Source organism: Ranitomeya variabilis, chromosome 6, assembly GCF_051348905.1.
Source record: "Ranitomeya variabilis isolate aRanVar5 chromosome 6, aRanVar5.hap1, whole genome shotgun sequence".
In the NCBI taxonomy this organism is placed as follows: Eukaryota; Metazoa; Chordata; class Amphibia; order Anura; family Dendrobatidae; genus Ranitomeya; species Ranitomeya variabilis.
Window position 1 is genome coordinate 549,469,645 of NC_135237.1, and position 15,935 is coordinate 549,485,579.

The 15,935-nt window shown below is 47.9% G+C and overlaps 1 protein-coding gene across 1 annotated transcript in view; it reads left to right on the forward strand.

Annotated features, from left to right (window-relative positions):
• The first annotated feature begins 333 nt into the window (after positions 1–333).
• PHF20L1 (PHD finger protein 20 like 1) overlaps positions 334–15,935 on the forward strand; it is a 102,006-nt gene continuing 86,404 nt past the window's right edge. Inside the window, exons 1-2 of the mRNA XM_077271259.1 lie at positions 334–547; positions 7,672–7,781. Coding sequence (XP_077127374.1) covers positions 7,699–7,781 — 83 coding nt within the window. The 5' untranslated portion in view covers positions 334–547; positions 7,672–7,698. The remainder of the gene's footprint in view (positions 548–7,671; positions 7,782–15,935) is intronic.

The window sequence follows — 15,935 nt, forward strand, 5'->3', positions numbered from 1 at the left end:
CAGCCGACCACCATCTCATCTGTATGAGCCTTTAGTGTTACTCTGATTAAGTCTCCTCTTAGCTTCTGTATTTCACTGCTTAGAATGTTTCCTCTCTCTAACCTCTCCCATCTACAATCTTCCCTAACCGGCCACTCCACCAACATCTCCAGTGCCCTAGTCACTCTTCATGGAGAGAGCGTTCTATTCGCCCCGCCCACGTAACTCCACAGGTCACATGATCAAACTGTCGACCCGTACGCAGAAGAGTTCAGCCACGCCGGAAGTCACGTGTGCCTCACCTTGGAGACGGCGCCGTACGCGTCTACTTTGACGTGCTAACCCGGAAGTTGTGATAGTTTGACCTGTGACGTTGCAGGCTGCAATTGGCTGGCGGACGGTCAGAGGGCTCTCTGGGAGCTGCGGGTGGGAGTCCGCCAGAGAAGCTGCTACTGGAAGGATGAGGCTCCCCGGAGATTAGGACACCCCGAAATCCGAGAGGAGACGCCGTGTCCTTCAGGGGCTGAGCAGTGTGCACCGTGACGTACGGGGAGAGGAGACAGCTGGGGTGAGAGAACGGAGACATCCAGGGGATACATGTAACGTAACGGTGGAGAGTGACACCAAGACCAAAACAGGAAGAGGAGACGGTGACAGTGCGAGAGGCAGAGACAGTGCGAGAGACAGGCAGAGACAGTGCGAGAGACAGGCAGAGACAGTGCGAGAGACAGGCAGAGACAGTGCGAGAGACAGGCAGAGACAGTGCGAGAGACAGGCAGAGACAGTGCGAGAGACAGGCAGAGACAGTGCGAGAGACAGGCAGAGACAGTGCGAGAGACAGGCAGAGACAGTGCGAGAGACAGGCAGAGACAGTGCGAGAGACAGGCAGAGATAGTGCGAGAGACAGGCAGAGATAGTGCGAGAGACAGGCAGAGATAGTGCGAGAGACAGGCAGAGACTGTACGAGACAGGCAGAGACTGTACGAGACAGGCAGAGACAGTGCGAGAGACAGGCAGAGATAGTGCGAGAGACAGGCAGAGACAGTGCAAGAGACAGGCAAAGACAGTGCGAGAGACAGGCAGAGACAGTGCGAGAGACAGGCAGAGACAGTGCGAGAGACAGGCAGAGACAGTGCGAGAGACAGGCAGAGACAGTGCGAGAGACAGGCAGAGACAGTGCGAGAGACAGGCAGAGACAGTGCGAGAGACAGGCAGAGACAGTGCGAGAGACAGGCAAAGACAGTGCGAGAGACAGGCAGAGATAGTGCGAGAGACAGGCAGAGACTGTGTACGAGACAGGCAGACAACAGTGACAGTGCAAGAGACAGGCAAAGACAGTGCGAGAGACAGGCAGAGACAGTGCGAGAGACAGGCAGAGACAGTGTGAGAGACAGGCAGAGAACAGTGACAGTGCGAGAGACAGGCAGAGATAGTGCGAGAGACAGGCAGAGACTGTGTACGAGACAGGCAGACAACAGTGACAGTGCGAGAGACAGGCAGAGACTGTGTACGAGACAGGCAGACAACAGTGACAGTGCGAGAGACAGGCAGAGACTGTGTACGAGACAGGCAGACAACAGTGACAGTGCGAGAGACAGGCAGAGACAGTGTGAGAGACAGGCAGAGAACAGTGACAGTGCGAGAGACAGGCAGAGATAGTGCGAGAGACAGGCAGAGACTGTGCGAGAGACAGGCAGAGATAGTGCGAGAGACAGGCAGAGACTGTGTACGAGACAGGCAGACAACAGTGACAGTGCAAGAGACAGGCAAAGACAGTGCGAGAGACAGGCAGAGACAGTGCGAGAGACAGGCAGAGATAGTGCGAGAGACAGGCAGAGACTGTGTACGAGACAGGCAGACAACAGTGACAGTGCAAGAGACAGGCAAAGACAGTGCGAGAGACAGGCAGAGACAGTGCGAGAGACAGGCAGAGACAGTGTGAGAGACAGGCAGAGAACAGTGACAGTGCGAGAGACAGGCAGAGACAGTGCGAGAGACAGGCAGAGATAGTGCGAGAGACAGGCAGAGACTGTGTACGAGACAGGCAGACAACAGTGACAGTGCAAGAGACAGGCAAAGACAGTGCGAGAGACAGGCAGAGACAGTGCGAGAGACAGGCAGAGACAGTGCGAGAGACAGGCAGAGACAGTGTGAGAGACAGGCAGAGAACAGTGACAGTGCGAGAGACAGGCAGAGATAGTGCGAGAGACAGGCAGAGACAGTGCGAGAGACAGGCAGAGACTGTGCGAGAGACAGGCAGAGACTGTGCGAGAGACAGGCAGAGACTGTGCGAGAGACAGGCAGAGACTGTGCGAGAGACAGGCAGACAACAGTGACAGTGCGAGAGACAGGCAGAGATAGTGCGAGAGACAGGCAGAGACAGTGCGAGAGACAGGCAGAGACTGTGCGAGAGACAGGCAGACAACAGTGACAGTGCGAGAGACAGGCAGAGATAGTGCGAGAGACAGGCAGAGACTGTGCGAGAGACAGGCAGAGACTGTGCGAGAGACAGGCAGAGATAGTGCGAGAGACAGGCAGAGACTGAGTGCGAGAGACAGGCAGAGACTGTGTACGAGACAGGCAGACAACAGTGACAGTGCAAGAGACAGGCAAAGACAGTGCGAGAGACAGGCAGAGACAGTGCGAGAGACAGGCAGAGACAGTGTGAGAGACAGGCAGAGAACAGTGACAGTGCGAGAGACAGGCAGAGATAGTGCGAGAGACAGGCAGAGACTGTGTACGAGACAGGCAGACAACAGTGACAGTGCAAGAGACAGGCAAAGACAGTGCGAGAGACAGGCAGAGACAGTGCGAGAGACAGGCAGAGACAGTGCGAGAGACAGGCAGAGACAGTGTGAGAGACAGGCAGAGAACAGTGACAGTGCGAGAGACAGGCAGAGACAGTGCGAGAGACAGGCAGAGACTGTGCGAGAGACAGGCAGAGACTGTGCGAGAGACAGGCAGACAACAGTGACAGTGCAAGAGACAGGCAGAGACAGTGCGAGAGACAGGCAGAGACTGTGCGAGAGACAGGCAGAGACTGTGCGAGAGACAGGCAGACAACAGTGACAGTGCAAGAGACAGGCAGAGACAGTGCGAGAGACAGGCAGAGACAGTGCGAGAGACAGGCAGAGACAGTGCGAGAGACAGGCAGAGAACAGTGACAGTGCGAGAGACAGGCAGAGATAGTGCGAGAGACAGGCAGAGACAGTGCGAGAGACAGGCAGAGACTGTGCGAGAGACAGGCAGAGACTGTGCGAGAGACAGGCAGAGACTGTGTACGAGACAGGCAGACAACAGTGACAGTGCAAGAGACAGAGTGACAGTGCGAGAGACAGGCAGAGACAGTGTGAGAGACAGGCAGAGAACAGTGACAGTGCGAGAGACAGGCAGAGACAGTGCGAGAGACAGGCAGAGAACAGTGACAGTGTGAGAGACAGGCAGAGGCAGTGCAAGAGTCAGACAGAGAACAGTGACAGTGCAAGAGACACAGTGACAGGCAGAGACACTGACAGTGCAAGAGACATCCAGAGAGAGTGACAGTGCAAGAGACAGACCGTGACAGTGCAAGAGACAGGCAGAGACAGTGAATCATAGAGAGAGACAAAAACAAGAAGAGATGGCATGTCATGGGAGAGAGAGATGTAAGGAGGAAAGACCAGAGGGGAGAGAGAGACCAGGTACAGAGAAGAGAGAGGGGAGAGAGATAACGTATGGTGGAGGGGAGAGACGGACGATGGAGGGGAGAGACACAAGGCCAAAACAGGGAAAGGAGACAGAGCAAGAGACAGGAGGGGAGGTAGACAAGAACAAGGAGAACAACAGGCATGTCATGGGAGAGACAGATGTACGGTGGAGAGAGACTAGGAACAGAGGAGAGAGAGGCGATGTATGGAGGGGAGAGACGTATGACGGAGGGGAGACAGATGACAGACAACAGAGAAGAGAGACGGATGATGGAGGGGAGAAGGACGACATACTGAGGGGAGAGAGGTACGACGGACGGAGAGATAGATGTTCGGTGTGGAGCGAGAGACGACTTATGAGGAGAGAGACGGCGTACAGTAGATAGAGAGATGGCATTTGGGAAAAGAGAGATGGTGTATGGGCAGAGAGAACTGCTCTTGCCTTCGCTCAGTATTTCCCTGTGGTGTTCGCTCTATTTGCAGCTTCCTTCCCTTCTGGCATTCTCTTTGCTGCTCTTACTGACGCCCACAAATGAAAACTATTCAAGCTGTTTCACACGGGCTGTAGACCTCGGCCAAGTGGGCATTTCTTTAATGTGCTTTTTGGACTAGTCTCTGATATTATACATCACAGGGCAATGGGGTTGACTGTTATTCACTGGGGTGGGGGGGCAATGGGGCCTGATGTTATACACTAGGGGCAGTGGGATCAGAGGTTATACACTGGGGGGGGGGAAATGGGGCCAGATATTATACACTGAGTGGTGACGGGGCTAGATGTCATATACCGGGGGTCAGTGGGGCCTGATGTTATACACTGGGGGGGGCAATGAGACCGACCTTTCTACACTAAAGGGGTAATGGGGCCGATCTTTTTACAATGGGGGGGGGGGGGGCAATGGGGCCAGATGTTATATACTGGGTGGTGATGGGGGTCGGATGTTATATACTGTGTGGTGACGGGGGCCGGATGTTATACACCGGGTGGTGACGGGGGCCGGATGTTATACACCGGGTGGTGACGGGGGGCCGGATGTTATACACCGGGTGGTGACGGGGGGCCGGATGTTATACACCGGGTGGTGACGGGGGGCCGGATGTTATACACCGGGTGGTGACGGGGGGCCGGATGTTATACACCGGGTGGTGACGGGGGGCCGGATGTTATACACCGGGTGGTGACGGGGGCCAGATATTATACACTGAGTGGTGACGTGGCTGGATGTCATATACCGGGGGTCAGTGGGGCCTGATGTTATACACTGGGGGGGCAATGAGACCGACCTTTCTACACTAAAGGGGTAATGGGGCCGATCCTTATACAGTGGGGGGGGCGCAATGGGGCCAGATGTTATACACCGGGTGGTGACGGGGGCCGGATGTTATACACCGGGTGGTGACGGGGGCCGGATGTTATACACCGGGTGGTGACGGGGGGCCGGATGTTATACACCGGGTGGTGACGGGGGGCCGGATGTTATACACCGGGTGGTGACGGGGGCCGGATGTTATACACCGGGTGGTGACGGGGGCCGGATGTTATACACCGGGTGGTGACGGGGGCCGGATGTTATACACCGGGTGGTGACGGGGGCCGGATGTTATACACCGGGTGGTGACGGGGGCCGGATGTTATACACCGGGTGGTGACGGGGGCCGGATGTTATACATCGGGTGGTGACGGGGCCGGATGTTATACATCGGGTGGTTACGGGGGGGCCGGATGTTATACACTGAGGGCATTGGTGCCGCCGTTACACCTGAATTCAATAATTAAGACGTATGTCCAATTCTTTCCACCATATAGTGTATTTCAAGAAATGAATCAGGGCAGTTTTGGACCTATAGAGTTCTCCTAGTTCCAGTGATCAGCATGGTGAAGGGGCAGAGGCATTCCCGCCAGGGCTGTGGAGTTGGTATCCATTTTGGTAGAGGCCGACTCCTAAAATATCTAATAAATTGAGTACAGTAGGACAAATGCAGGATGTGCTGTACATTTTTCCATAATAATTTGGGAATGTTCTGAAATGTCCTATAAATGTCTGTTCTGCTCCTGATCTAAGGATCTCAGCTTTTAGTTGAGATGAATCTGTGCTGCACTTTATCCACATGCTCATTAGTGACCAGTGCTGTGGAGTCACAGATGAGATGAATCTGTGCTGCACTTTATGTACATGCTCAGTAGTGACCAGTGCTGTGGAGTCGTAGATGAGATGAATCTGTGCTGCACTTTATGCACATGCTCAGTAGTGACCAGTGCTGTGGAGTCACAGATGAGATGAATCTGTGCTGCACTTTATGCACATGCTCAGTAGTGACCAGTGCTGTGGAGTCACAGATGAGATGAATCTGTGCTGAACTTTATGCACATGCTCAGTAGTGACCAGTGCTGTGGAGTCACAGATGAGATGAATCTGTGCTGCACTTTATGTACATGCTCAGTAGTGACCAGTGCTGTGCAGTCGGAGTCGTGGAGTCAGGATAATTCAGGAGTTGGATGTTTGGCTTACTGACTCCACAGCCCTGATTCCCTCACTTTTCTCATCCTTTTTGTTTACACAGGTTCAGCTGTTTCCATAAGTTGTAATGGGAGTGGGTAGTGTCAGAATGCTCTGCAGATTCCAGGATGGAGCTCATGATCGACTACTGCTCCTTTCACTCTCTATGGGACTGCCGGAGATAGCGCAGTTGTTATGATAGAGTAGCAACTCATTCTGGAAAATAGGTAGCACTGAAAACTATGATTGACCCTGACGGTGTACAGACTAGAGATCCTGACCCTGTGATCCCTAGTGGTTCTTACTTGATCTGAGATAGCCCTAAGCACAGACTAGACGATGGCTACTCGGACCAATCTTGCTTGAAAGGCCGTCGAGCGCTTCACGTTCCTCCTAAAGAACTGGAGAGCAGAGCAAAGTGTAAATTACTGACAGAAGGGAAAGTGTGCTGAAATAGAAAGATCCCAGAGTGAGTAAGAAACCCCCCACCCCCCACAAAATAAAGGATTAAGTACGTAATGTTAGAGAATATGCCGCCTACTTACTAAAAAGAAACAGATGATAGGTTCAGGGTAAAGAACATAAACAGCAGAGAGAGAAACCCTATCTGGTCTTTCACTGACTGGCTTATACTACAGCAGTACGGCTGGACATCCAAATGAGACTATTGCTAGCAGGTAGAAAGTGTATAAAGCCGCACCCGAAAGGTGATGGGGCAGACAAATAAGTAAATGAAAACACCTATTACCCTAAAAAGACGGCAGCAAGGATAACAGAACCTAAACATCAGAGAAAAGGTGTATCTGCTGTGAAGCCGACCACAAAGTACAGGGTCACTGTCCTGAAATATTCTCACTTCCCACAACTGAGAATTTTTGGATAACTATGTAATAATTCTCATAAACATGTTGCAGGGTTTCCCCGCCATCAGTTGAAGATGGTTTTTGTTGGTATGTTATGACTGAATACGCTGCATTTACCTTACTTACTAACTACAGGGCAAGGACGTGTTATCATTGCAGATGAAAAAAAAAAAAGGAGAAGCCAGCACTGCTAATGGTCAGAACGCAATACAAATGGTGCACATGCACCTACTGAATTCTAACTGTAGTTCAAATATGAGACATTTAGCAAATAATTTATCAATTCTTTGAGCTACCCCGCCACTTCACGGCAATCTCATAATGGGGCAGTCCTACGCTACGTATTTTATTAACGTTGTGCCATTACGGCCTCCTGGATGTATAAAAAGAGCATAAAAAGAAAGACACCATTATTTTACTATGACATGCAAGCTGTACCTGGAGACATTTTCGGAATCACTCCCTTGGTGCCAGGAAGGACAAGCGTAGGTGAAGGCTGATCAGGTCCTGTGCGGACATATCAGATCTGGTCTCCACGCCTCCAAACCAGCACCAAGGTTAAAGGGTGAGACAGGTTCAGACATCATTGCAGATGGTGCATTATTAGTTGATTTCTGATTCCCGGATGCTTTTGTCCTTCCACAGGTTGGGGGGAGAAGAGAAGACTCTAAGATGAGTAAGAAGCCTCCGATTCGCCCTGGAATCACATTTGAGGTTGGCGCTCGTGTAGAGGCGCAGGACTACCTGCAGAAATGGTAAGGGAAGTTTGTTATTCATATATATATATATATATATATATATATATATATATATATATCTATCTATCTATCATATATCATATATAGTTTCCTTTTCAGACCCTTACAGTAATGTGAACTGTCATTAATAAGATCTGGTTGTGTGCAGTCTGGGCGTTGAGGCAGCAGAGAATTCCACAAAAACCAGTGTAAACACAAAGTACAGTTTTAGCCGAAATAAATGGTTTGATGGAAAAGGAGCTTTATCTACACGATAGCCAATGAATGTCAAGTTTAGTTTTGACCACAACTGATCATTTTAACTTGCGGCCATGATCTTGCAATGATAATAAAATCACAAAATCTTTGAAGGCAAAATAGAACTCTGTACCATTGTTTTCTCATAGTAATGGGTCCTAGAGCAACTTAGCATTGTGGCTGCCATTGTTCCCTTTTAAGCAGATACAGTGGGGGAAATAAGTATTTGACCCCTTGCTGATTTTGTAAGTTTGGCCACTGACAGACATGAACAGTCTATAATTTTAAGGGCAGGTTAATTTTAACATTGAGAGATAGAATATCACAAATATAATCCAGAAAATCACATTGTATAAATTATATAAATGTATTTGTATTTTGCAGTGAGAAATAAGTATTTGCTCCCTCTGGCAAACAAGACTTAAATTCTTGGTGGTAAAACCCTTGTTGGCAAGCACAGCAGTCAGACATTGTTTGTAGTTGATGATGAGGTTTGCGCACATGTCAGGAGGAATTTTGCTCCACTCCTCTTTGCAGATCATCTCTAAATCATTAAGATTTTGAGGCTGTCACTTGGCAACTCGGAGCTTCAACTCCCTCCATAAGTTTTCGATGGGATTAAGGTCTGGAGACTGGCTAGGCCACTCCGTGACCTTAATGTGCTTCTTTTTGAGCCACTCCTTTGTTGCCTTGGCTGTATGTTTTGGGTCATTGTCTTGCTGGAACCATTTTTAATGTCCTGGCGGAGGGAAGGAGGTTATCACTCAGGATTTTACGATAAATGGCTCCATCCATTCTCCCATTGATGCAGTGAAGTAGTCCTGTGCCCTTAGGAGAGAAACAAGCCAAAAACATAATGTTTCTACCTCCATGCTTGACAGTGGGGACAGTGTTCTTTGGGTCATAGGCAGCTTTTCTCTTCCTCCAAACACGGCGAGTTGAGTTAATGCCAAAGACCTCAATTTTTGTCTCCAGTGACCACAGCACCTTCTTCCAATCACTCACAGAATCATCCAGGTGTTCATTGGCAAACTTCAGACGGGCCTGCACATGTGCCTTCTTGAGCAGGGGGACCTTGCGGACACTGCAGGATTTTAAACCTTTATGGCATAATGTGTTGCCAATGGTTTTCTTAGTGATTGTGGTCCCTGCTGCCTTGAGATCATTAACAAGTTCCCCCCGTGTAGTTTTAGGCTGATCTTTCACCTTCCTCATGATCAAGGACACCCCACGAGGTGAGATTTTGCGTGGTGCCCCAGATCGATGTCGATTGACAGTCATTTTGTATTTCTTCCATTTTCTTACTATTGCATCAACAGTTGTCTCCTTCTCACCCAGTGTCTTACTTATGGTTTTGTAGCACATTCCAGCTGTGTGCAGGTCTATAATCTTGTCCTTGACATCCTTATAAAGCTCTTTGGTCTTGCCCATGTTGTAGAGGTTAGCGTCTGACTGATTAATTGAGTGGGTGAACAGGAGTCTTTTATAAAGGTGATTATGTAAGACAGCTGCCTTTAATGCAGGTAGCGAGTTGATTAGGAGTGTCTAACTGGTCTGTAGGAGCCAGAACTCTTATGGATGATAGTGGATCAAATACCGTATATACTCATGTATATGCTGAGTTTTTCAGCACTTTTTTTGTGCTGAAAACGCACCCCTCAGCTTATACACGAGTCATTGTCCCAGAAGCCGGCGGGGGAGGGAGAGTGGCAGAGCAGCGAGTCACAGGAGGCTGTAGCTGGCGGCTGTAACTGTGCCTGTTGCTAAAGTGAAATGAATATTCACTGCACTGGCACTGAATATTCATTTCTCTTATAGCACACAGATACAGCCGCAGTCGCGTCTTCCAGCAGCTGTAAAAAACAAAGCAAAAAAAAACCGGGTAGGGACGGGGAGCCATGCATACCAGGAAAAGGATTAGGGGACAATGCGTACCCGGCTTATACTCGAGTCAATAGGTTTCCCAGTTTTTCTTGGGAAAATTAGGTGCCTTGACTTATACACAAGTATATACGGTACTTATTGCTCACTGCAAAATGCAAATAGATATATAATTTATACAATGTGATTTTCTGGGTTTTATTTTTGATATTCTATCTCTCAATGTTAAAATTAACCTGTTAAACTTACAAAATCAGCAAGAGATCAAATACTAATTTTCCCCCCACTGTATGTCTGCTCTCCTATGTGAGGGAAGCATGCAAGTCTGTGGGTCCTGCTTACCCCATCAACACAGAATAAGCCAGAGAGAGAGTCCTGCTCCCCCCACCAAAAGCACAGTATAAGATTGTGAGTCCCCCCCCCCCCCACCAAAACTCAGAATAAGCCTGCGAGTCCTGCTTCCGTTGCCCACACACTTGCTAGGTCTGTGAGTCTGCCTCCACCTCCCAGACACAATAAGCCCGAGAGTCCTACTTCCCTCGCTCACACACAGAATAAGCCTGTGGGTCCTATGTTCCCTACACACACACACAGAATAAGCTTGAGTGTCTTGCTTTCCCTGCACACACACAGAATATGCAAGCAAGCTCTCTCTACTGTTTAACCGTTTAAATGCCATGTCAATCACTGATGCTGTTGCATGGTGCTTATGGGTTATGTCAGGAATATGATGTATTTGATTCTATATTATCACGCACACTGAGCTCTGCTACATCCATTAGGTCTGTGTACAGACACACGCTGTGGGCTTTTTGACCCCCCCACCATTTTCTCACTGCCTAGAAAGCTGCTCTTCTCTTTGTCTGTGTAATTCTATACCACCCCTCCATCCCCTCAACAATGTGTGAGGGAGCAGAAAAACCTTCCTTCGTCTGAACCATGTGCTTCATTGTGAATCAGAGAGTTATTCATGATGAAATAATTTGACCCCAGGTAGTGAGATAGGTGTGAAAGTTACATATTTGCGATGTGCCAGGGTAGAGCGATACGCACAATATTTTCTAAGCGCAGCGCCTAGCAGAAACGGCGAAACATATTACTACTTAACTGGGTCACACAGCTACCCCATGTGTAGACTTAAGCTAACCTTGTGAGAAGACATGTAATACTTTCATCGTCACTCTACAATGTTCCCAGCGTACGCTATGACGGATATGAGTTTTAAAAAAGTTCTGAGTCTCTTTGGAAAGGGGAGTGGAGTCCATGGCGCAGCCCACTCAGTGATGTCATGACCAGGGGGGTATAAGATAGTGCGAACTCAATTTAGCATGAAGGTTTCGCCCAGGGAGCCAGCTATGAGACGGTCTGTGATGTATTTTGATGTCACCCCTCCCCCACGCTGCATGGTCAGCCATGATATGAGAGATCTGTAAGTTTCTTTTCTTCTTTTAATTCCTTTTATTTTGAAATTGTCTGTGCATACTAGATTGTCTCATTTTGGTAATATCGTTTTATATAGTTTTGTAAACACTGCCTAATCTTTTTGTAGTAAGTTATATTTACTAGTCTCGTCCTCCTTGCTCTATAACGTATCTCCAACGTCCTCTGAAGTAAATTACACTACTGATTGAGTTGGCTCCTGACCCACTGTTAGTCATAGGAATTGGAGCTGGTAGCAGCAGATCATACTGAGCTTGTTGGGTAACGCTGGAAGTGACAGAACAAGGTTTATAAGTGTATTGCTCGGCTTCGGCTGGGAATAATTATATCACCCTCATGACAGCGTGCCCAATAGTCAGTACACGAGCGGGCAGCCTTTCTGGCAACTAATTATCCTAGGTGCAGTTCCCTGACTGATCTGAGGGTAAAGGTGGCGCCAGAGAGCTGCAAGTTCCAAGCCAGAATTTGGATATAAATAAATCCCTGAAGAAAGAACTGGGGCAACCAAACACCCCCGGTTAATGACATGTTGGTGGCAACAGTAGGATGATAAAAATATCCCCCCTGTGATTCTTGACAGGTTACCATGACAGTTAGGGGGTCTGCTGAAGTTCCTCATGGTTGCCATTTTGATCTTCTTAAGAAGCCCAGATGGCAAGCTACGATATATGTACAGTATGTACTACAGTATAAACAGTATAAGCGATCAAATAATCACAGGTTCAGATGCCCCAAAGGGACTAAAAAGTAAAAGTAATAATTAAAGAAAGAAAAGTTTAAAAAATATTACAAAATAGATATATAACTTTAAATAGAGAAAATAAATATTTGCTATAGTCGTTTCTGTAAAAGTCTGATATATGAAGATATAAACATTTTTTTATCTGCACGGTAAACGCAGAAAAGAAATAAATGAAATCTAAAAGCCAGGACTGCCATTATTTAGTCTGCCACGCTTCTAAAAAATACAGTAAAAGATGATAAAAACATCAAACATCATAAGTGCCCAAAATGGTATAAATACAAACATCAACTCTGCCCAAAAAACAAACCCCCACACGGCGTCATGGACAGAATAATAAAACATAAATGGGCCTCAGAAAATGGCGAGACAAACTGCGTCTTTAAAAATGGAAAATCATTGTGTGTGGACAGGAGATGCGCTGCCTGTAAAGTTATGTTCAGTTCACACAGAAAGATCATATTAACGATCGTTCTGTGCGCATAAGTGTCTACGCTCGCAATTAATTGACTACTTCATGGCTGCAGATGGCCAGATTACACTGTGTACAAGTTAGGTAATATTGATGGAGAGAGATTACCGGGCATATTTATCACAGTGCAGGGAAGTGGGGGAGGCTGGGCTTGTGGAGGAGGCTGGGCTCACAGGGGGAGGCTGGACTTGCTGGGGAGGTGGCGCACATTTACATTACAGGCTGATGAAGCACATTGTGCCATATCTTGGATCCCAGTAGTTTAACCCCTTAGATCTCTCCCTCTGACTCTCCATTGGCTCCACGCAGCACGATTGCTGGGAGACAATGTTTTGTGGCAAAATGAGGCCTAACACTGGCCTTTGGCCCGACATAAATCGAAGCTTAATAAATCATACCAGTGCCAGATCTAAGTCAGATACACACATCCGTGTTTCATGGTCCAAACACGGACTGACATGCACACACCGGCTGTCGGTCTCCTGACCTGGCCTGTCACTATAACTGCACAATGTATTATCTTTGTTATCAAACGATTGCATGTTCAAGTTCAGTTGTGGGGCCAATAAATATTGTAGGTAAGAAAAAAAAAAGTATAATAACCGACAAAAAGCAATCCCAGAATTGCTATTTTTGTTCACTTTGCTTTGCATAGAATAAAATAAGAGGCAAAAATATAATCCCTGACACAGATGACCGTATGGTCAAAAATGTTTTTTTTGTTTTTTTTTTTTAAAGGTTTATAGTGCAAAGGTAGTGAAACAAAAAAAAGTTATAACTCTGGTTTCCCTTAATGTTTACGTGCACTATAAAACGGTTTCTTTATTTCAGATGATGGGGGAAAAAATCAGTGCTAGAACTTCTAGTTTTTGTACATCTCTGACTATAAAAAAATAGAACAGAAAATTGACAAAAAAGTTGTGTACCCAAAACTTGTACCATTGAAACGACATGGGACTGCAGCTTGTCTCTCAAAATATAGGTCCTCGTACAACACCAGTGACATTTTTTTTTTTTTCATTCTTCTATTGTTTTTTTATCATAGTACATATTTGCTATCGCTGCAGTTATGACGTCCCATACTATAAACCTACAGGAATTATTTATCATAAATGCTGTAACAAAATGACAAATTAATATCCAAAAACAATGGCAGAATGACATTTTTGGTCTCGTCTTAGATAAAACAAACACGTAAATGAAGTTGATCAATAAGTAAAATCTATTTTTAATTGAAAGTAAAAAAAAAAAAAAAAAAATTCAAATATTAATAAAACGCTGATCTGATCCAGAGGATTCCACTTCAGAAGAGATATGCAAATTAATCTAAGTGCAGTGGGTGGAACAAAGCACTTCCACTGCCTCGAATCCCAGCTCCATTCTTAGACTCAGGCTTGATTCACACATTTGTTATCATCCAAAAGAATTTTTTTTTTCTCGACTGTCCTCTGTTGCATCAGTTGTTTTTTTTTGGGGGGGAGCTGGTCCCGCCCTCTGCGGTGGAAGTGCTCCGTCCCGCCCTCTGCAGTGGAAGTGCTCCGTCCCGCCCTCTGCAGTGGAAGTGCTCCGTCCCGCTCTCTGCAGTGGAAGTGCTCCGTCCCGCCCTCTGCAGTGGAAGCGCTCCGTCCCGCCCTCTGCAGTGGAAGCGCTCTGTCCCGCCCTCTGCAGTGGAAGCGCTCTGTCCCGCCCTCTGCAGTGGAAGCGCTCTGTCCCGCCCTCTGCAGTGGAAGCGCTCCGTCCCGCCCTCTGCAGTGGAAGCGCTCCGTCCCGCCCTCTGCAGTGGAAGCGCTCCGTCCCGCCCTCTGCAGTGGAAGCGCTCCATCCCGCCCTCTGCAGTGGAAGCGCTCCGTCCCGCCCTCTGCAGTGGAAGCGCTCCGTCCCGCCCTCTGCGGTGGAAGCGCTCCGTGTCAGCCTCTGCGGTGGAAGCGCTCCATCCCGCCCACTGCAGTGGAAGCGCTCCGTCCCGCCCTCTGCAGTGGAAGCGCTCCGTCCCGCCCTCTGCGGTGGAAGCGCTCCGTGTCAGCCTCTGCGGTGGAAGCGCTCCATCCCGCCCACTGCAGTGGAAGCGCTCCGTCCCGCCCTCTGCGTTGGAAGCTCTCCGTCCCGCCCTCTGCGATGGAAGTGCTCCGTCCCGCCCACTGCACTTCCAGTATCATTTGCATATCCCTTGTAAAGTGGACCTCTCTGCAGTAGATCAGCGATTTTGTTTAATAATGAATAGGTTCTTAAACCTTTTAGTATCTTTGAGAGAAATCAAATAGTTACCCTCAACAGAAAAGGACGTACATATATACTAATTAGTAACCCTCAACTAGAGACATGTACAACGTCCAGAGTATCTAGAAATCCACGTATGTTCAACGCTACATATACATATGATCATATAAAGAATAGCGTATGAGAACAAAAATAATATGGTAAACTTTATTAAAGAAAAACACAGCAACAACAGAGGATACAATCCCAAGTAATGCTTAAAACACATAAAAAACCTGGTAGCCACAAGTGTGTCATACAGATGAGCCAAAATGATTAAAGTGGCACCAGACTGAGTGAATAATTATAACAACCAAAACAAAAAGGTAATAATAACCTACCCTACCATATTCATACTAATAAAGCCCAGTACCAAGTGGTACAACCAAGGCTGCACTCCCACGATCAGGAGTCACATAAAATGTACTGCCATAAAGATAGTCTATAGTAAATAAACATAAACGCTACATGGAGCGCTGAAACAGAATAATGGCAGCCACATAATAGCAAATGGCAGATGAAGTATAGAGATAGTAGATAATAATACTTTACCTAAACACTCAGACAATGGTGCCACTGCCCCTACTACGCGCGTTTCGGCGGCGTGCCTTCGTCAGGGGGAGTGGCATCATGTCAAAAAGAACACCTTTTAAATGGAGGGAGACCAATAGCACAAAAGTAAGCGCCCAGAGGAAGGTCACATGATATAAGCACAGAGGTGCTGCCGGGAATTGTAGTCCAAGTATGGCGAAAAGCAGACAGTGTCATGAAAACGTCATGACGCACGCGACGCTGACACAGCTGGGGAAAACAAGGTGAATAGGCGCGCCCCCGGCAATCAGCGGCGCCGGTCCAGAGCAACCAGTCATGCGGCCGTACATGGGAGGAAGCTCCGCCCAGCAAACCGCCCACCGCCGGAGAGCGCTGCCCGCACCCGTCAAAACCCCAGAGTGACACCGCGCATGCGTACTTGACCATGGCGGCACCACACAAGGAGGACCACTAATAACAATGTATATAAGAACGTACAATTTAAGCGTGGGTACAATTTAAGCGTGGGTATAAGATAAAGCCAGTGTCAACACCCAACCGAGAGGGTAAAATAACCCATACTCTATATAGA